Here is a 15,744-nt window from a genome sequence, read left to right on the forward strand (position 1 = left end):
TCCTACTGATAAAATTGCTGCTTTAAAAAATAGCACAAAAGCGGAGGCGATGACTCAGTGCATAGAAAGCTGTTATGAGGATCTAAGCCTAGATCTCTAGGCATCAAAGTTAAAGCAAGAAGCTCTATAACTCTTGGATGAGTGGATGGAGGAAGAGGAACAGAGACAAGTAGATCCCAGAGGCCAGTCAGAGTGGCCAAAACAGTGAGCAACCCTAAGTTCAGTGAAGATACTCTATGACAAAAGTAGATAGTGCATGGTGAGGTCGTATTTGTTGTGTAAGCCTGACACCCACATTACACAAGGGAAGGAGAGAACTGACTCCCAAAAGTTGTTACCTGACATCAAATGTGAACACTATAGAAGGCACCACACATCATCATCATCATCATCATCATCATCATCATCATCATCATCATCATGAGGAGGAAGAGGAAGAGGAGGAGGAGGAGGAGGAGGAGGAGGAGGAAAGAAAGAGACAGAGAGATGGAGAGAGACACAGAGAGAAAGTTTTAGAAGAAGAGATCAGATGTGAATTTCTAAACAGAAACACATAGGCTTACTGTTGATACACATCTATAATAGACACACAGACTCTGATTTAAAGGATAAGCTCTGTAACCCGCATATAGACAGTTAAGAGGTTAGTAGTCTAGGGGCTGGGAATATAGCTCATCAGGAGGAAGATCTAAATTAAACCCTTAAAATTCATGATAAAAATTCTGGTGGCATATGCTTGTAAATCTAGTGTTTAGACTATACCTGGCGTTTACTGGTCAACCATTCCAACTGATTCAATGAATCACAAATCACAATAAAAAGACTCTGTCCAAAAATAAAGAAATAAATAAAGGCGGACAGCTTTGTAATAACCTGAGATTGACCTTTGACCTCCACCCACAGTGAATGTGTATTCACATCCAGACTTCTACACACACAAATATACACACAAAGCTAAAGCTAGTCGTGTAATTACTAGAGAAGAAAATTGAGCAAATTACCTTGTAATTAAAAATATATTTTAAGACAAACATATAAAGGGCCTGCCTGGTGGAGCACACCTTTAATCCTGGTGCTCGGGAGGCAGAAGCAGGTAGATCTTTGAGTTTGAAGTCAGCCTGCTCTAAACAGCTAATTCCAGGATAGCCAGGGCTACAGAGAGAAACCCTCTAGTGGAAAATTAAGGTTAAGAAAAATATGTACCTTAAGCAAGGTATCTACGTAAAACCTAGTTCTGGATCATAGGAATAGTGATAAGTACTAAAATTAAGGTAGATAGTTAATGATAGTGTATTCCAATTTAATTTTTACCTGTGAAGAAATAAAGGAGTGGGAAGAATAAAATAGGAACCGAGAATTCTGTAGTAGTAGATGAGGATGTTTACAATCTATCCTGCCTCTAAGATGGCATTCTCCCTAATATATCTTTCAAGTCTTTTGTGATTTGACATTTATAATAAAGACTTCCTCTTTTTTTGTAGTCTATGTTTACCAAAAATATTTTCTTCATAATTACAGATATATTTTGGAAAGCAAATAATAACAACAACAACAATAATAAATGTTTGTTATAGCCAAGCATGATAGCAATCACCTTGTAATGTCAAAACTTAGGAGGCTGACTCAGGAAGATCAGGAGTTCAAGGCCAGTTTAGACTTTACAGCAAGATCCTGTATCAAAAATTTATAAAAATTCTTTGGTTTTCTTTGACTTAGGTCTCTCATTAACAAGTTTCTATATGTGGTAACCAATTATTAAAGCTATGATTTTGGCTGCTGAGAACCTTTTCAATTAAATTAATCAAATAAATTGTATTGCTATATGAAAATATCAATAGGAGCCAGGTTTGGCATGTGCACATATATGTATGGTTTAAAGAGTATTTCCCATCCACAAAGTGTCTATGTTATAGCCAACAGCACATGTAAAACTAAGTTAACTTAACTGAGAGAGAGAAAACAAACTTTATAGGATTGTGTAGTAATAAGGAGCGGCGGGGCTGCGTCCCCAGCACCCCTGGCCGCCTGCTAGCTTATGCCCGAAATAACAACACACAAACTGTATTCTTTTAAACACTGCTTGGCCCATTTCTATCTAGCCTCTTCTAGGCTAATTCTCACACATTAATTTAGCCCATTTCTAATCATCTGTGTTGCACCCCAAGGTGCGCTTACCGGGAAGATTCTAGCCTACGTCCATACTGGGTCGGAGCTTCATCGCATGTGTCTGCCTGGGAGCTGGGAGCATGGCGTCTCTCTGAGGCGTCTGCTCCCGAGAGGAGAGCTGTGGAGTCTGAGCTCACTTCCTCTTCCTCCCAGCGTTCTGTTCTGTTTACTCCTCCCACCTATCTTCTAACCAATGAGGGCCAAGCAGTTTCTTTTTATTTAACCAATGACCTTCCTCCATCAGGGTTGGAACAAGTTCAGTACAGGAAAACTCTGCTATGATCCCCAGGACTGCATGTGCACACATACACACATTCCTTCATGAAAAACACTGTTGATACACACCTATAATATTCAAAGCACACACAAAAGCAAATATTCATTCTTTGATGAAGCCGAATAAAGAGAATGTCATTTATGACAACCAGGGAAAAATTACACATAATGAGTAAAGTGTAAACATTAAAAAAAAAACACCTCAATACATTGCCTAAATTAGCAAACCACACAATAAAATATAAAGCAGAATATTACTTGTAAATAAGCAGGAAAGGTTTCTTCAAGCTTATTTTTCCTTTTTCGGTACCTCTTCTTTATTTTTTCAGTGCTTTCAGCAACAGAAACAGGCTCATCAACTAGAGTATCTGGTAACTGCTCACTCCAGCCTGAAATAAGAGCCATGTTTATAAATATGTGGCACTTTACTTTCCAGAAAAATATGGTAATTTGATAGCTTACCAATATGCATAGCTTGGCATAAACAAGTACTTTTTATATCACACAAAGATCTTAAAGCACATTTCTAAATTATAAATGCTTTAAAAATTCCATTTCATATCTATTTAGTATTAGTACAATTCCGAGCCTTTCTCTTTTGGGGGTGGAGAGTGGGGAAGGAAGGGTCCCCTGGCTGACCTGGAACTTACTATGTATACCTGGCTGGCCTTGAACTCATGGAAATCCACCTACCTCAGTTTCCCAAGTACTGGGATTAAAGGTATATGCCACAAGGCCTGGCTCCTAGTCTATCTAAATAACTAGTATTCCCAAGCAAAGTAACATGATTTCCTAAGCAGTTCATTTATAGATTGCAAAGGACAAAAACACCAGATATTCAGAATTATGAGGAAATGGCTACTAACAAACTCCTGAAGAAAATTCAGTGGATATGGATAGTATCCTTTTGCCTGTGACACAGTTAAAAAAAAAAAAAAAAGTACAACTACACCTACCCAAACCACCAACTCATTAAAACCACCTCCTGCAGTACCAAAAGCAAGTACTTGTCATACAGAATTTGACATTTGTCAAAAAAGCTTTTTTAAAAATTCCTGTCCATAAAACTTACAAATGGGAAAATGGGACATGGCCCAAAAGTTTATTGCAGTAAACTTTAGGGGTGCTTCAAGCTTGAGGATTTTAGCATAAGTAACCCTAGGAAAGGAGGATCTCAAAGTAACAGATGCAGATTTCTGAAAGAAATTACCTTCAATGCAGCTCTTAAAAATTCTAAACAACCCCCCCCCCAACACACCTCTCGAAATAACATGGACTCACACCTATGAGTCAAAATGAATCTTTACTTCCATTAAAGAAAAAATCTAAACAGGGAATAAGCTCCCCACCCAAGAGGCCTTTCTAGAGGAGAAATAAACAAACAATGTATGCCTTTCACATATAGACAATTAAATACTGCAGCAGACACAGAAAGTGCTACCAAATGAAGTAATACCTTCAAACATTTTTTTTTTTTTTTTTTTTTTTTTTTGGTTTTTCGAGACAGGGTTTCTCTGTGGCTTTGGAGCCTGTCCTGGAACTAGCTCTGTAGACCAGGCTGGTCTCGAACTCACAGAGATCCGCCTGCCTCTGCCTCCCGAGTGCTGGGATTAAAGGCGTGCGCCACCACCGCCCGGCTACCTTCAAACATTTTATATTACAAATCAATTACATGAGATAAAAAACAATTGAAAGTAGGGAAATAGCCACTAGACTAAACTATAAGACTAGATCCTATCCCTCACCATACCACACACGTCCTAAAATAAAACCATTTTCTTAACTCTATAGCATTCAAGTTAATTGTTCCATCAAAAAGAAGCACATGGTTATATGTGGCAGCATTGCTTCAGTGACTGTCTATTCCAACAGAGTATAAAACCAAAGGAATTAAATCAAAGAAAATCAGTACTATACCATCATCTCTGCTAGGTAAGTGCTCAGATATAGAGCCTGAAGAATCTTTTCTGATCAGAGATCTTTTGGCTTTTCCTTGTCCTGTTCGACTTCTTTGCCGTACCATAAATCCACCAATACCTATATAAGATAGAAATCACATGAAGTCATAAATGTCTCTAGAATTCTACAGTAACAAGAATGGCTTTGTCTTTAATGGTGAACTTTTATCTAAATTCATTTGCATGTTTAACATAAATTAATGATCTCATTTTTGCATGTGAATAGGTATGTGGCATGGAGGCCTGAGTATATGTGTGGGGGCACACATATCTTTGTGTGTATATATGTGTACATATATACATGTGGAGGACAGAAGCTAATCACTGGATTTTACCCTTGATCTCTCTCCACCTTATACACTGTGGCAGAATATTTCACTTGAAACCAGAGGCTGCTGATTCCGGATCCCTTGTCTTTTGACTCCAAAACTTTTACAGAGATGCTGAGGACCCAAACTCTGGTCGGTCTTCAGGCTTCCATGGCAAGCACATTACCTGTTAAGCAATCCCTCCAACCTCAAGAATCTCATTTTTATGTAAAGTACAGGAGATTGGAAGTAAAAATAAATGTCAAAGTTACTATTATCACTTACATAAAATAATAATTACAACTTGCTACTGTACGGAAAGAACTACTTGCATTTCCTCCTCTAGATAAGATCAACATACACACTAAATGGGAGGTACAGCTTGAATATAAAGAAGTGATATATCCCTGCTTCCCCTTCTGTAATTGTTAAGTAATAGCTCCAAAAACAGCGCAGCAGACCAGCATGCACAATGAGGATAAAAACTGAATGAGAATAAACTAACACTCATTGATCATTATAACTTCAGTAGTACTATCTTGTTATCCCATGTCAAAAAAGCCAGAAGTCACAGAGACATTAAGTTCTGTAGCTAGGAAAACAAAATATGGAGCCAAGCTATAGGTTTCTATCTACTAACTAAATGTGGGCAAGTTATTTTACTCTTCAGTACATTCATTGGTAAAATAACACCTGCCCATATCATAAGTCTAAGCAAAATAAAATTGGTAAAATGGTTAGCAATTTTAACAGTTTAATAGGCACTAAATCCTATAAGCTTTTGTCATGATCTATTTGTATAGTAAAGTGCTTTCCAACACCCCTCAAATAAAGGGATGTCACCCATATATGGCAGAGAAAAAAGAAAAGACAGAATAAACCAGCATTAACATTCTAAATGGAATAGCTCTATCTAAAAACATAAAGTATACTTGGAAACATAATAATTAAGAAAAAATGAAATTGCTGGGCAGTGGTGGTGCACACCTTTAATCCCAGCACTCAGGAGGCAGAGACAAATGGATCTCTGTGAGTTCGAGGCCAGCCTGGTCTACAGAGTGAGTTCCAGGACAGGACAGGCTCCAAAGCTACAGAGAAACCCTGCCTTGAAAAACCAAAAGAGGGGGGGAAAAAAAAAAACAGACGTGCTATGACAGATGTGGTTCATTCATAACGTAGGTGTCATTGAAGGTCTTGGAGAAGACAAATGGAAAGTTCTTACCTACAACTAAAAGGAATATAGAGTGCTCTTACCAATAAGATACAATCCATCAAAACAACAGAGATTGCACTAAAAACAGACATTAATAAATGAGATTTGAAAAGCCTACAACTTCCAATGAGAAATTCCAAAACCTTTTTTTACCATAAGGTAAAAACCAAGGCAGCTTTTTCTCTACCCATGAAATACACTGGGAAAGTAAGAAATTAGAGGAAGAGAGATGGTAAGTGGTTAAGAATACTCACTCCCCTCGCAGAGGACCTGAGTTTGGTTCCCAGCATTTACACAATATCTCACAAGTCCCTCTCACTCCAGTTTTAGGGTATCTGATACCATCTAGTGTCTATGAATGCATGTGGTGCACATAAACTCACACAAGTATACACATATATATAAATAAAAATGAACTAACAATTTTTAGAAGAATTTAGTTACTAGTGTATCAATTGCACTACAAATTCAACAAGATATTTTGTTCACCTTTTTGCCTGCATAATTACTGAAGTTTTAAAACAAAAATTATTAGAAAATGAATGCTTACAAGAGACCTGGTGAAGTACAGAAAATACATGAATTTCTTTAAAAGTTCAACATAAATAAAAACAAAATAAGTAACATGGATAATAGATGGCTATATTTGTGGGAATGATTTATTGTCAAGTAGTCAAATTTTTCAGTGTAAAGAATACATCTTTAGTTTCATGTAATAAGCCGCACATAGATTAGTTATTGAGTTGTAAGTCATCATTACAAGTTTCGTTATATCGAAATGTCTAGCTTGGGGCCTTGAGAAATGGCTCAGCTATTAAGAACACTGGCTGTGTTTCCGGAGGATCCTGATTCAATTCTCAGCATCTACATGGTGGCTCACAATTATTATTTAACTACATTTCCAGGAGATCTGACACCCTCTTAATGGCCTCTGTGGGCACCAGGTACTCAGATGATGCACTTACATATATGAAAGTAAAGCACCCAAACACATCTGGAGAGATGAGAAAGAGAAAGAGAGAGCACATGCGTCTAGTTGATATAATCTACCTGGTCTGTAAGGTTTTCTTTTCCTCTTTTTTATGCCATCTGTTCCTTCTATTCCCTTGGTTTCATCATCCACAGCTTCCCTCTCAGGACTAGATTCTGATTTTCCATCGCAATCCATAAGTTCTCCTTCTGGAAAAAGTAAACATACAGATGAAACTGGGTAATTCTAACAAATACAGAAATCTTAACCAAAAGACATTTTTAAAAAAAAAGAAAAAGAAATGAAAAGAAAAAGAAGCCAAGCAAAAGACCACCAAGCCACTCTAAACCATTCAGTCTAATCCTGTGCCTCAGGATAGGGGTGGGAATCATGATGCATGACCCAGTGTTGTGTTCCTAGGGAGTATGACATGCCAATTAAGAAAGGGGAAACAAAGAGCTCAAAAAGACACCTAACAATCAATTTTTAAAGCAATCTTATCTTTAACACGATGATATAAGATCCATGCTTTACATATTTTGTCCACTAATATAATTTCCAACATGTTTTATACATGTTTAATAGATTCTACTGAATGGTGGGAAAATAATTATGGCTTTATTTCTGAATCAGTTGAAAATAATCACTCCAAAATAAAGACACCAGAAGTGATCATTCTGAGAAGGAAACAAACAAATCTACTCTGTGCTATACTTAATGCTGTTACTAAAACTATTTTGTTACCTCACAAGTTCAGACAGAAAAACCTTATGAGTTCTATTCTGATAAAGGAAATGTTTATGAGTCACCAATTTACAAAGCTTAGAGGAGGGCTTAGGATGACAGTCCAGCAAACTGAAGTGAATCACTCTGAATGTCCACACTTACAAACACAATGATATTAGAGATCTGGATTACAAAAATATTTCAAAACAAGAAAACAAGCAAATGCAAGTCTCAGAACATCACTCAAAAGGGAGAAGTTTCTCATCAAGAGGTACCTTAAACAGTGTGACTAACGTTTTATAAATATGTATCTTTCACAAGTTCTTTTATACACTAACTGTTTTTTTTGAAAGATTTATTTATTATGCATATGCTATTCTGCCTACAGGCCAGAATAGGGTACCAGATCTCATTATAGATGGTCGTGAACCACAATGCAGTTGCTGGGGATTGAACTCAGGACCTCTGGAAGAGCAGCCAGTACTCTTAACCTTTGAGCCATCTCTCCAGCAACATTATACACTAATTCTTGCACATGTGTTCCAAGGAAGACCAAAGAGTTATTACCTCGACTATCATCCATTTCACCATCTCTTGAATGCTCTGATTGGATGTCTGGAGGGGTCTGAAGGACAGCCACACTATTCTGATTTATAATCTTCAATTTCAATTTTGGTTTAGTCCGTTTTCTTCTTGGAACTGTAACGGTGAGGCTCTGTAACTGAGTCATCCCTGATTCAGTCAAACACACACCATCCTGGGTATAGGTCTTAGGTGGATCTAAGATTACAAAAATGCAAATTTAAGAGCTCATCTGAAATTGACAGATAAGTTGATTAATATTCCAACATTTACATGGCAAGAAAATACAACTACACATCCATCCAACAAAAATCTACAAAGTGCATGAACTGATGATGTTCAATTAATATTGAAAACCTTTTAGGACTATTGCAGAATGGATGTAAGTTGACCACACACAAAAAAAAAAAAAGTAAGTAAGTAAGTAAAATTAAATTACAAAAGATTTTCCTAAAAGCACTTCCACTTTCATGTATCAAGAGGGAAGAAACTGAAGCTACACGTACTGCCACCACTGCTCTGTAATAAGCCTTTCCTTGTGAAGACCAAAATGTAAAAATCAATTCATGTAAGAGAAACAAAAGTACTCCAGTAGTAACAATATTATCACTTACACAGAGAGGTAGAAATATTGGAAAAATCCTGCACCCTCAAGTAAAATAATATACAGGGGTGAAAAAGCCTTAATGAAGCCACTGTTTCCTATGCTAGCTAAAATATTCATAATAAGATAACACTTCTATAGATTCAAATCTTTAATGTAAAAACTTGTTTATTAAAGCAATTCCAATACAATCCATAGGTTTTTGTATCAGAAATGTTGTCAACATCAGTTAAAAGAATCTCTCATAAAAATGCCATGCTACCACTGTTATCAGAGAAAAATTATAAAATATTAATTAATTAATGCTAATTGAATGTTTACTTAAGTAGGCTTTCTTTTCCTGCTGACAACTAAGCAAGTCCAGTATCCAACTGAAGAAAGGCAGGCAGGATACTAATAGTTAATCCAAAGAGCTATTATTCTCATTATTTTCTGAAATTTATAAGAAATACTACTTCCGTAAAATGAGCCACTATGAACATTTTATACATTAATTCTAAAAATTCCAGAAAATTCATTTAATTTCATATACTCAACCAGCCAGTTGTTTAAGAAGTATATGTTTTTTCTGAAAGAAAACTTTTTAAATTTTACCTAGCTCTTTTACTTTTGTGACAATTTGTGCCACAAGCGAAGAGTCACAGCAGTCTGAGGAAGGCACTGAAAAGAAAAACAACAACTCAGGAAATGACTGAGACAAAAAAAATGACATACAGAATAAAGATTTCCATGCCTGTACATGTATCATTCAACCAATGTCTAAATATTATAGGATTCTGCATGTGTGTGAGGAGCTGCCTTATACAGACAGTCAAGTACTATACCCATGTGTTCCATCCCACCCCAAAAGGAGCTTTTGGTTTTCAAAGGGATTGTTTCACTTTTTTTTTTTTTTTGAGACAAGGTCTCACTTTATAGCTGAGCTTGGTCTGATATGCACATGTACTACAGGCTAGTTTAGCCTCAGTATCCTGCTGCCTCAGCCTCCCCAAATGCTAGGATTACTGGTGCTGGCACAAAACAAGAACAAAACAGAACAAGGGGCATAAAGAAAAAAACCGGCAGAATATGAATGGGGGACTTTTGAATAAGATAACTCCAAGAGGTTAAACCTTAAAAGCAAAACTTTATATTTTATATCTAAAATGTATGTGTGTCATTTTGTCTTTATACAGACTATTTTAATAAAGTTGAGATAGGAAGAGTATTATAGCACAAAGCAACTTCTATTTCACAAATCAAGGAGACATGGGGCAACAAATAGTTTATGTTATTTTCTTACCATTTGATGCAGGCATATAGGGTCTGCACATGCTACAATCAAAACCAATGTCTGCTACATTTTCCACTTCCTCCTCAGTATTTAAGTTTTGACAAACTGCATGCATCCACCTAAAAAGAGCATATTTATATATTTAAAAGAAGTGGAATATACAAGAAATTGTATTCTTTATAAAAATCACAACAGGAGTTGACAGTCTTTAAACTTAAAGTCCCAAGACTTGAATGTCTAAGTCTTTTCCCCCAATTATCCCTATTAACCAATAATACCCTCCCTTATGCTGAGAAGTCAAGAAAAGGAATAAATGAGAATATAAATACTAAAGAAGAAGCAGATGAACACTATTAGAAGGACAATTACCATTTATGATCAAATGCTGAAAGACAAAGTTGTCAATGAAGCTAGCCAGGTCAAGCAGGAATTCACAAGAGTAAAAATAAAACTAACTGTATGCATGTATATGTGTCACCTGCTGCATCTAACTAAGAACAGATACTTTCGTGTCAAGGGATGACGACCTTGCTTTAGAACAGTTTGTCGTATTGTCCACAAAAACTATACAACTTATTTAAAAGGAATACTGTACCACTGATCAATTAAAACTAATGCATACAGTGCTCAATTGCTAACAGTATTGAAACAAAGGAAGTAGTCTGCATTTTGAAGGTGAACATACTAGCTAGGAAGATCAAAGGTTTTATCTAACATCTAGGTATTAAATCTAGAGCTTTAGGGGAAAATGTTGAGAGAGAGAGGAAGAGAGGGAGGGAGAGAGACAGAGAGAAACAGAGAAAATGATACCATTTTTAGAATCTACCAGAATAATCAGAGATTCACCATAAGAAAATGCATAAATGCAAGCACTAATTATGTATCTAATTTCAAGAGACTGATAAACCATCAAAAAGTCCCCAACTGAAAACCCTAAGTATCTAAATTTTATATTTTTAAAATAAGAACATACTGTGGAAGTTTCTAATATACTAAAAGTCTAGAAAGCAAAGTTTTGTTCCCTAAATTTATCAAGGAAAATAATTTTCTAAGTTCCTTTCAGTTCCTTAAGACAAAGGCTTATAAAATGGCAAAGGGGATAAAAAGGCACAGTACCTATCACATTGTCTACACTGCAGAATGAGGTCTTCTTCTCTGTAATTCCGATAGCAGATGGGGCAGGAGGACAAGCTGGCACAAGGAGCACACTGTGTGTAATTGTTTTGCCACTCACATCTCAGACCTGCAGATGTTGCTCCACAGTGTCTGCACCAAACACACCTGAAATCCAAATCCCCACAGAAGTCCCAAGTTTATTTCTATATTTAATTATGACAGTTTGGGAAGCTATAAGTGCACAGAATGAGAAGAAATAATTTTACAAATGTATCATGCCAAATGTGTATGATTAAAGCATACACAACTAATTTATAAGACCAAAATGATAAGCAGAAGCTCAGAACTAGAAAGACACTGACAATGTAACATGAATCCTAGGGTACCATTTGCATTTCCAGCCTCCTTTGGGAACTGTCTGCAATGGAGGGTCTAGGCAGTAGGTATGATAGCTTATGTCACAGTCATCACACAGCAAGAGTCTTCCTGGGTCAGTTGCCTTCCCACAGGCCTCACACACTGTGCACTCAAGACATCTCCAACCTTTGCTAAGAACCACTTTACTGATCTGGAAAAAAGAAAAATCGTGATTTATTTATTTATCTTAGAAATCATTTGCTTGACTCAGTATAGTGCATACATTATTACTGTGCTTGAACACACACACACACACACACACACACACACACAAGAGGAGCAGGTTAGAAGTACTCAGGAAGGGGGATGGGACAGTAATGCTAGAGCAGCAATTACCATATGCTCCTGAGGTCAGAACCATTTGTTTTCATACTACTGATGCTGCTAAGGGCTAATTTGTTGGCTGCATCTTAACTTATTCACAGTTGCACAGTATTTTAGAGATTATATGACATTTTCTTGTATTTTAAAAATATTCTCAGCTTTGATGTCTAAAATGGGCAATATTCCATAAATGCAGAAGACACAAACAAAAACACACTCTCACTTTGAAGGGCATTACTTAAGATTTTTAGATCTACATATATATGGGAATATCAATTACAGAATGAAGATTATTTGGACCTATTTCAGGAAGATTAAAAAGTCCACTGATTGCCACAGTAAGAAATACGCCTGAAAATGTTCATACTCTTGAATACTTCTAGATATTCCTTTATTTCTTAGTTTTTACTTATTACTATTTGTGTGTATGTATTGTGCACCTGTGGAGGTCAGAGGACGGGACACCTTTAAGGAGTTAGTTCTCTCCTTCCACCCTTATATGGACTTCCAGGGTTAAACTCATGTCATCCGACATGCTCAGCATGCACTTCACTGAGTCATATCACCATCACCTGGTGTTTATCCAGATAGGAGAACGTAGTATTCTATTCTGTCCAAAATAGTATCAATGGTAACAAAAGAAGCCACAAGCAGGTAGAAAAGCATGAATTTAAACTCCAGTTATTGGTAATTAGCCAATAACAGGTCTTTGTGTGTGTGTACACATTCTCTCTCTCCCTCTCTCTCTCTCTCTCTCTCTCACACACACACACACACACACACATATAAGCTTCAATTACTTTAGTTGAAAATGGAAACTACTGGATAAGCTAAAAAATTCAGAAAAGTTCAGGAGGGTGCCTCTAATCTTAACTCCCCTCCTAAAACTACTGACAATGGCAGACAAGGGAAATGGCCACATTAAGACATCACTGGGCTCACAAGACTTTACAATCACATCTGGAAAGGAATCACATTCAGATAGTACTCCAAAGACAAATCATGTATTATTTACGAAATGAAGACAGAACAAAGAAAGGCAAGGTACAATGAGTAATAAATTAGAAATGACTGTATATACTAACTGTACTAGTTTTCTATTTTTAAAAAAATTATAGTATTTCACTTTGAATCTTAAATGTACAAAAGCAAGTGTTACTTTAGCAAAGAAAAAAAATGCTAGTATAACATTAAGCATCTCCTGGGGACACATGATACTTTGTTTACCATATCAACATCTTGGATAAATAACGGCATCACACAGTGGTGGTGGAGGGTAGAAGGAAGGGGTAAAGATCACATTAAGTTCAGAGTGATTAATAACCAAGAAGTTAAGGTTCATGCTTATCCTATGTGCTACAGCAGAAACAGAAAATGGTTTAAAGTACTCTGGGGGAACCTGCATTCACAGCTGGAAACTGATACTTGCATTGAGCACCTGTTACTTTACTCAAATATTGTAAGTTTTATTTCAAATGAGTTTGTATAAAGAAATCACGTCATTCAGTTACTGTAATATGCCCATATTTAGGTAACTTAAAACCAAGTACATGGTTGCCACATACAATGTTTTTAGTGTCAATAATGCTTGCAACTAAGAGTTGCGGGCTCTTGATTATAGCAGAATCGCATCAAAAAAAAAAAAAAAAGAGGAGAAAATGAGCCAGGCGGTGGTAGTACACACCTCTAATTCTAGTACTTGGGAGGCAGAGGCAGGTGGATCTTAGTGAGTTCAAGGCCAACCTAGTCTACAAAGTGAGTTTCAGGACAGCCAGGACTGTTACACAGAGAAACCCTTTCTTGAAAACCAAAGAGGGCGTGCGGGGGGCACACATGGACGGACGGGATAAGACAGGACGGGCTGAGGAATCTGAACATGGGAGAAACATGGATAAGCATACAAACTTATGAATGTAAGATACTAGTTCTGAATTTCTGTAATCAAAGATGGGTGGTGATAATACTAATGCCTCAGTTAGTCATAAGACAAACTGTTTTAAGAGGATATACCTACGCTTATGACAGAAGGGTAACTTGCACAATGCAAGACCACAAAGTTTTTGGGAGATAATTTACTGAGGTAACAAACACTTAAAAAACAGTATTTAAGGTACTTAAATATCGCCACATATGCATAATGGTGATAAATACTTGATTTCAATATTGTATATATCATATATAACAGATATATAATTAATTTTTAAGAACTAAGAAAACAGTATTAGTGCTCAAATAAAATAGAAATATATATTGGGAATAGTGAGATAGCTTGAAGAGCAAGCTTGATATAGACCTCCAGATGCACACTTGTGGCGTGTGCACGCACAAACAAACAAGCAAATGGAATTCTTTATTAGAAATGTTTTTGTTAACTCATTTAACTTAAGCACATTACCTTAATACTGACACAATACGGATGGTAACACTGACCACACTGTGAACAGGCAAGTAATCTTCCTTCTGCTCCTTGGCCGAAACTTCCACAAACTACACACATATCCTGAAAATTAACAACATGTAAAACAATTTTAAATTGCAGATAAAGTTAAGAATACAGATTTTAATATAGATTTTAAAAATACATTCTTAATTATCATAGTTCTACAGCTTATCTGGATGATATTTAGGCAGATGGGACAGATTAAAGTGGGGAAGAATTAGAAAACAGAAGATTAAGTTCAAACCTGATGCAAAGTGAACTTGTCACTACTAGAAAACAACACAACGGTATTGTGCATAGAGTTTTCTTCTTCATCTTTATTTGATGAAGTATCTGCAGCAGACACCTACAAAAAACAAAAACATCAATCATAGGCATAGTGGTGTAAAATAATAATCACAGAACTCAGGAAGCTGAGGCAGGAGGATGGTAAGTTTGAGGCTAGCCTGGATATATAGGAAGACCCTGTCTCTCAAATTAAGTCATGATTTTTTTTTTCAATTCACTAAGTGCTTACTTTAGATATACAAGCACCACAGAGGAGGATAAATGAAAACCCGAAAGCCTGTCTTTAGTAATACTTAATTATCCAGAAATTCTACTCAAGAAACTATAAAATTATAGCATATATAAGTATATATATATATATCACTTTTAGTCACTTGAGAACTGCAATGTGATTAGATAAAAATAGGATATGCTATCATACACACAGCAGTCATTAAAGAGTCAGTACCAAACTCAGAATATAAAAGTTGCTTGCTATCAAGCTTATATACCTTACATGGGGAAATGGTAATAATATAAATATAGAAGTCATAAGACACATTAAAATTAAGTTTGTTAGTTCACTATAACTTTTTAAATGTGACTCCCAGGAAATTTTAAATTGCATATGTGGTTCCTATTCATCTCTACTAAATGGCACCACTTCAGAATATTATGATTAGCTTATCAAAATGTCAGTATTAGCAGAACAATAATCAACCATGGGTGCTCATTTCTAAACTTGATTATATTTCCCCAAACCAACTAGGCACCAATTGGATTCTTATTATACACTCTGCCCCAACAAAAGCTCTGAATTAGATACAGTAACAGGAAACCAGGAAGTCAATACTAAAATAATAAAATATGATCCTTTTTCCTTAAAAGGTTAGAACCTACAGAGAAATGTTACACTCAAGGTCAAAACATAAATAATAATTTTATTGGGGAATGGCTGAAATTTTAGCTAAAAAATATACTAATGCAACATTTTCAATTTAAACACATGTAAAATCAGTTTTAATTGATAGTACCAATGTGAATGTTGTGATCAAGGCACAAACAAGCAATTTAAAGTCATATAAGGGAAACCATTAAGCAACC

At 36.1% G+C, this 15,744-nt stretch overlaps 1 protein-coding gene across 1 annotated transcript in view; it reads right to left on the minus strand.

Annotated features, from left to right (window-relative positions):
* Kmt2c (lysine methyltransferase 2C) overlaps positions 1-15,744 on the minus strand; it is a 224,335-nt gene that overhangs the window by 71,071 nt on the left and 137,520 nt on the right. The window contains exons 18-27 of the mRNA XM_041640535.1: positions 14,618-14,719; positions 14,329-14,433; positions 11,579-11,760; positions 11,193-11,357; positions 10,086-10,195; positions 9,398-9,463; positions 8,185-8,397; positions 6,972-7,100; positions 4,360-4,479; positions 2,701-2,831 (exon numbers count right to left, since the gene is read on the minus strand). Coding sequence (XP_041496469.1) covers positions 2,701-2,831; positions 4,360-4,479; positions 6,972-7,100; positions 8,185-8,397; positions 9,398-9,463; positions 10,086-10,195; positions 11,193-11,357; positions 11,579-11,760; positions 14,329-14,433; positions 14,618-14,719 — 1,323 coding nt within the window. The remainder of the gene's footprint in view (positions 1-2,700; positions 2,832-4,359; positions 4,480-6,971; positions 7,101-8,184; positions 8,398-9,397; positions 9,464-10,085; positions 10,196-11,192; positions 11,358-11,578; positions 11,761-14,328; positions 14,434-14,617; positions 14,720-15,744) is intronic.

This window comes from Microtus oregoni, unplaced genomic scaffold (assembly GCF_018167655.1).
Source record: "Microtus oregoni isolate MIOR12 unplaced genomic scaffold, Mior012 000064F_ref0000363, whole genome shotgun sequence".
Lineage (NCBI taxonomy): Eukaryota > Metazoa > Chordata > Mammalia > Rodentia > Cricetidae > Microtus > Microtus oregoni.